General features: G+C 43.0%; 1 protein-coding gene across 4 annotated transcripts in view; it reads left to right on the forward strand.

Annotated features, from left to right (window-relative positions):
• Window positions 1-4,158, forward strand: part of SAMD3 (sterile alpha motif domain containing 3) — a 47,395-nt gene extending 43,237 nt beyond the window's left edge. For 3 of the 4 annotated variants that reach the window (XM_021088378.1, XM_021088370.1, XM_013992568.2), the window contains exons 9-11: window positions 2,353-2,524; window positions 3,331-3,413; window positions 3,656-4,132. In XM_021088378.1, the coding sequence (XP_020944037.1) occupies window positions 2,353-2,524; window positions 3,331-3,413; window positions 3,656-3,940 (540 nt within the window). In that variant the 3' untranslated portion in view covers window positions 3,941-4,132. Of the gene's footprint in view, window positions 1-2,352; window positions 2,525-3,330; window positions 3,414-3,655 lie in introns of all 4 variants that reach the window. The other variant, XM_013992567.2, reaches the window with a different exon arrangement.

Here is a 6,870-nt window from a genome sequence, read left to right on the forward strand (position 1 = left end):
GCCCCTCAGGTGTCCCATCTGAGACCCCAGAAAGTCTACACATAAAAGCGTAGACTAGATTTGAATTGGGCTGTCCCCTAGAACTAAGGACAAAAACCAAAATAGACCTGTTCAAACCAATGATATCAAGTCTGACAGAACCAGAGGGATTAACCAGAAATTTAATTGCCTGCAAGAACAAAATGTAACACCCTTGAAAGGAAGACAGTTTAATCCAGACTCCATTCTAGTGGGTCACTAGGGGTAACAGTGAGGGGTGCCACTCCGGTTTCCGCTCCTGGATCCGTGCTTTCCAGCTGTGGGAGAAACAGCACCATAGATATACAGCCTCCTGGAGAACCTTCCCCAGCCCTAACTGGTGCTGCGACTGAGTTGAACTTGAAGATAGAAATGATCCAATTTGAATAAAACAGGAAAAAGGATTAAGATGAACAACCTGTGGGACAAAACCTTCCAAAACCTGTGGAAAGAGGGGCTATTCTGTGGCTGGCCATTCATAGCTGCGGGTTTGACCACAGGAGGTTTGGGGAATATTTGGGCAAATAAGTAAATATAGCCAGGATAATGGGAGCCAGGTTTTTGCTGTTGAAAGAGAAATGTATGCAAAAGGGGGAGGTTGGGATAAGCCGTGTTGTTGGGGTGGTTGAAGGTATCCATGTGAACCTATAGGGTTTTTTGTTCATTTGTTTGTTTTCTTTTTACGGCCACACCTGCAGCATATGGAAGTTCCTGGGCCAGGGGTTGAACAGAAGCTGCAGCTGCCAGCCTACACCACAGCCACAGCAACACCCGATCTGAGCGGCATCTGTGACCTATACCACATGTTGCCGCAATGCTGGATCCTTCATCCCCTGAGCTGAGTGAGGCCAGGGTTCAAACCCGCAACCTCACAGAGACTACAGAGCCTGTGCTGGGTACTTAACCTGCTGAGCCACCATGGGAACTCCTACGGCTTCCTTTCAAATGGATCTGAAATGCTAGCATTGGGAGAAGTTGCATGAAGGGCATTGATGAGTTCTATTTACTCTTCCTGCCACTTGAATGTAAACTTGAAAAAAAATTGTTTAAAGGATTAAAAAAAAAATTCCTTGGCTCAGCACCTGATAGTGGAGAATGTTTCCCTTCCTCAGGTTTCACATCACATCTTCCTGATGAAAAAGTTTCTTTTTTAGGGTATGAATCTAAAGCAGTGTTCCCCTGGGAGTGGTCTGATACCAGAGCCGCTATGCCTTTATGAGAATGTGCATTCCAGTTTTCTGATAACTGTTGGACTGCATCTTTGGGCCATTTAAGATCCACCAAAATATTCACAAAATGATGAGACCCAGTGGGTAGTGTCTAACTGTTCTTTGCTGGAGTTTTAGGAAAAGTGATGATTACGTAATCCCTACCCGTGATGAACGTGATGAACAGTCTTTTAATGCCAATCGTGTCAAAAAAGAAAAAAAAAAAAAAGTCAGGAGGGTGACAGTGGTGGTGGAATTCTCTGAAGGGAAGAACTCACTTAAGCAATGGCAGGAAAAGTGCTTTTAAATAAAGGGGTTTCCAGAGTTCCCATCGTGGCGCAGTGGTTAACGAATCCGACTAGGAACCATGAGGTTGCAGGTTCGGTCCCTGGCCTTGCTCAGTGGGTTAAGGATCCAGCGTTGCCACGAGCTGTGGTGTAGGTTGCAGACGCGGCTTGGATCCCTTGTTGCTGTTGCTCTGGCGTAGGCTGGTGGCTACAGCTCCGAATCGACCCCTAGCCTGGGAACCTCCATATGCCGCGGGAGCAGCCCAAGAAATGGCAAAAAGACTAAATAAATAAATAAAGGGGTTTCCATACAGGGGAACTGGTTTTGCTTTCGCCTTGTAGTCAAATCTCCCTCGCTTAAATTATTTTGCACCCTCCGTTTCTGTCTGAATTTACAGACTCTCTAAGGTTCTTTTCCCTTCAGGATATTGGGGTTAGGCATTTTTCAAGGTTTGCTTCTGAAAATCTGGCAGTTTTCTTCTTTTGTCTCTTGTTGGCTCAGCCAAGTAGATCCCACAATCTGGCTGGGTAACCTGAACAGCCAAAATTTGCATTATATGCTTTGCAACTCTCATTGACCTGAGTCATCATCACAGTTTAATTCTACTTAAACTGTGAAGTTTGCCATGTTCCTTATTTATCTTTTTATTAATTTATCTTTTTCTATACACTTCAGGCTTTCATTCTTTCCTCCTCCTCTGCCCTAGGTCTACTTCTCCACTAAATCTAGTCAAATATCTAGTATGTAAGCTAGCAGGTCAAAGCTAATATAATTCTAAAGACTTTATTTCCCTACCTTCTTTACATGAGCTTTCCTCATGTTCTTTTTCTTTTTTCAGCTGTTCAGAGAATTCCACCTTCTTACAGGAACCGATATTTACAAGAAAACAAGACACATTTTGGAATTCTATTCAGAAAACATACTGGCTTCTTTTTCTTTGGTGGATAATCCAATCAATGTTGCATTGCAAGAAAAAATGAAACAGCATACAGATGAAGATGTGCTGAAATGTTGGTAAACTTGGGGAATAGCATGATCTGGTCTCAGTTATCAGTATAATTCAGGCTAGGTAGGAAAGTTATATTTTGGTAATAAGTAAATTTTAGTGAAACATGTAGGGAAGAGAATTTTTTTTTTTTTTTTTGCTTTTTAGGGCCCCACCTGCGCCATATAGAGGTTACCTACCAGGCTAGGGGTCGAATCGGAGCTACAGCTGCCGGCCTACACCACAGTTAGAGCAACGCGGGATCCAAGCTGTGTCTGCAGCCTACACTATAGCTCACAGCCCCACAGCTCACAGCAACACTGGATCCTTAACACACTGAACAAGGCCCAGGGATGGAACCCGAAACCTCACGGTTCTTTGTTGGATTCATTTCCGCTGAGCCACGACAGGAACTCCAAAAAGAAGTTCTTCAATAGAGGGGGCTGGGATATAGATTTAGAAGGTACACTGGATATTGTAAAATTATAGGTGGGAAACTAGTAACCTGTTAATTTCACAAGGTAATTGACAAGGACCAAGGGAAAGGACAAGGAAATCATCTTGGCTGATGGACAGACAGTGCAGCACTCTTATCTTCTCCTGGCTATGACCTGGAGGGCAGAACAGGAGATCTCGAATATTGTTTAGAAGGGGATGTTGCTGAAAAAATGGTAGGGAAACATCATCAAAGAAGGATAGTTTGTTTTCTGTAAAAGGTAACAAGTAAAAAAAAACAAATCCACCTTTTTTTTTTTTTTCTAAACTGGCTTTACTTACAACACCGGTAAGAGCTTATTTTTACTTGGACTGTAAGCATGTTTGCTTTGACAGATATGAAGATGACAGCCACATGTTTACTCCTACCAGATGTTTTTGGGGAGGATCCCAGCCTTTTCGTCATTGTGAATGACAAGGTATGCAGTTAGTCCATGGTCATTGGTTTGACGTTTCTTATCTTTATGTGATAATTTATTTGAAGTACGATGATGGCTTATTTTGAAGTGTGTTTTGTCACATTTACTAATCGGCTGAATTGCAACAAGCTCATGTATTGGAATGTCATGGTTAAATCCAGGCACCTTGTATTATTTAGCTATTTTTCACATCTTGGATTGGTGACTCTATTGCAATTTTTTTTGTTTGTTTGTTTTTTCAGGTGCAAGTGTCCACTCCTGTGCTAGAAGTTAAGAACCCTTTCAACATGGATATCTGCGAATTTTCTTTGTATTTGGAAAAAGAGAGACTCACCAAGGTGGACGACTGTGTGACAGCCTTGGCTGCTCTCATAGCTGCCTTCCATGTATTTGGGATCAAGTGTCCAAAACAACTGTCCCAAACCCTCAACTTCCTAGAGACACTGATTTTTGATATGCACAGTCCATATTTTTCTTCTATGCAAGCAAAGGAAAAGGAAGTAGGATTTCAACACCCACTCACTTAATAGCATGCCAGATTTTTATCGGAATTGATCTCTGGGACAGCTGAAACGATAAAAATTTGTTTTGATGTAGTAGAGCTAGGTATTAGAAAACCATCTTGTCTCTAAGATTCGAAGGAATATCGATGCCTTCCATCCTGACACTTCGATACTTAAAATCTTTATTGAAATGCTGTAATAAAATACTACTGAATTAAAGAGTTGTTCATTTGGCATTCTAAGAAACTCCAGTCCAAGTGAATACTTTCAAGGGTGCATTAATTTTTAAAAGACACCGTTGCCTTCAGTTTAGGGTATGACCTTGCACTTAATTATGTGCCTACTTTGGAAAGACTTACTGTCCAGGGGCTGCACATTTGTGGCTTGTGGTCTGCCTCCTTGGTCTAAACATTGCTTGGAAAGAGTTTGAACTTGAATATTTTAAGAGGATGTACAGATTCCCCACTTCCTCTTTTCCCCAGCTACCCTGCCCTGGGGGTTTTGGTTTTCTTCAATCATACCTGTGGAAAACCAGGTCTGCTTCATTCCTGAAGTCGCCTCACTGCTGGCCCATCTTGCTGGCACAGCTTTTGATCATCTGTGACCTGTGTTCTTCTTTGTCTGCTTCCCTCCCTTGAGATACAGTGATGTGCCTCTTATCTCCCCACACAGCTTCTGGTTTCTCCTCGCCTCGATCTCCAGTGTTCTCATCTGCCCTGGTTGCCCCCCTGGGCTTGTCTGGATCTGTGATAAAGGACCTGGCTTTTCACCCCCAGGACCAGTAGTTTCCAGGTTAGGGTCCTTTCTAGACCTCTCTCAGTGGCCCTCCTCCTGGTGCTTCATCTAGCCCTGGAATTTATCCAGCTAGAATCTCATGTCGAAATTCATCCAACATTGCAATTTTAACATGCCCCCTTGATGTCATCATCACAATCTCAACATTATTATTATTATTTTTTGGCTGTACTCACAGCATGCAGAAGTTCCGAGCCCAGGGATTGAACCTGAGCCACAGCAGTGACAATGCCAGATCCTTTACCTCTGGGCTACCACGGAACTCCCTATGTTACATAGTTTTGACAGAACTGGTTGGTTTAGAGACTGAAGAATTGAAGTGTGCTAATATTGCATCACAATTTGATGCACATTTCCTGGGTTACTTCATCAAATTAAATTTTTTTAAGAAGAAAAGGATTTATATGAATTATTATTATTATTATTATTATTTTTTTTTTTTGCTTTTTAGGGCCACACCCATGGCATATGGAAGTTCCCAGGCTAGGGGTTGAATTGGACCTGCAGCTGCCGGCCTACACCACAGCCACAGCAACACCAGATCCCCGACCCACTGAGCAAGGCCAGGGATCGACCCCTCATCCTCATGGATACTAGTTGGATTTGTTTCTGCTGCACCACAATGGGAACTCCTATATGAATTATTGAAGAAATATTTTTATAACATACATCTCTGCAAATATTGCAAAATATTAATATTTTTCTCTCTGGGGACTGGTCATTAAAATGCTCAAGTCAGTGAGAGAAAAGAAAATGAGAGCTCAGATGCCTACCTCTGCAATGACTAGTCACCTCTTGAGAATGGACAGGCAGAGTAAGTAACAACTTGGTACATTTCATTTTCACATAACCAGTTCCTATTCTAAAGTTTCCATCTCTTCCCTTTCACGACAATGTGCCCTAAGTTCCTGACAAATTTTCTTTTATTTCCCCTGATTCCCTTCCCACTCCTGTTTGTTTCACACTCTGTCTTCATCCTCTTCTCCCAAATGAATTTATCAACGTCTTAAAGAGTCCTTTCCTTTGGAGACCCACATCTGTATGGCGGGCCTTGAACTAAAGCCTCTCTGTTCCTCTGGGCTGGGGCGGAGAGACACAGAGGGAAACTGCAGTGAAGTTTGGCTCCAAACAGGACAGGCATGAGCTGAACGTGAGGGCAGACTCACGTGAGCTTTGCTGTTTCTTTCAATGGTGTATCCATGTCCAGTGTCCAGCATGGCCACGCCGCTAAGCAAACAGTCAATAGTGTTTAACCAGTTTAACCCCATCTTCTTTGGTAGCTGAGTCCACTCAACTGAGAAGCTGCAAAATGGCAGCCTGTCTTCAACCTGTAGACAGGTCTTCTTTGGCTGGCAGAGTGTTTGTCATTTTTAAAAATGCTTTTAGATGGCACAGTCCTGTCAAATTCCACATTCCCTGTCCCTCCCTTTTGTCTTATCCCGAGGCTGTTTCTCTCATTTCAGGGACCTGTCATCATGGCTCCCAATTTCCTGTTAAAACTTAGACAATACTCAGTGTGTATCCCAGGTGGAAGGGTGAAAGGTTTCCACTTCCTGTGGTAGATGGTTCCACCCTAATAGGGATGCTTCATGCCTCGCCTCTGACATGTAATACCATGCTTCTTAGATGTTTTCACTAAGATTTAAATGGTTGTTATAATACATATTTTAAACCGGAAAGGAAAAGTCCCCAGTGGTTGTGGACCCTACTTGACCTAATAAAAGTTTTGATTTTTTCCTTTTTGTCACTCTTCATATCATTTGGGACATACTTTTTTTTTTTTAGGGCCACACCCACGGCACATGGAAGTTCCCAGGCTAGGAGCCGAATCAGATACAGCTGCTAGCCTACACCACAGCCATAGCAACGGAGGATGTGAGCCGCATCTGCGACCTATGCCACAGCTCACAGGGATGCCAGATCCTTAACCCACTGAGCAAGGCCAGGGATAGAACCCACAACCTCATGGTTCCTAGTCAGATTCATTTCCACTGCACCACAAGGGGAACTCCAATCTGGGACATACTCTGACCTACAGTTCTGAATCCTACATATCCATTACACAGTTGTCTAATGCCCATGTGTTCGGTATTATTCCTGCCCTCATCCACCCCTCCTACTTCATAAGCTTTCTTAAAAATCATACATGTGTAAAAAAG

This window comes from Sus scrofa, chromosome 1 (genome assembly GCF_000003025.6).
Source record: "Sus scrofa isolate TJ Tabasco breed Duroc chromosome 1, Sscrofa11.1, whole genome shotgun sequence".
NCBI classification, from domain to species: Eukaryota; Metazoa; Chordata; class Mammalia; order Artiodactyla; family Suidae; genus Sus; species Sus scrofa.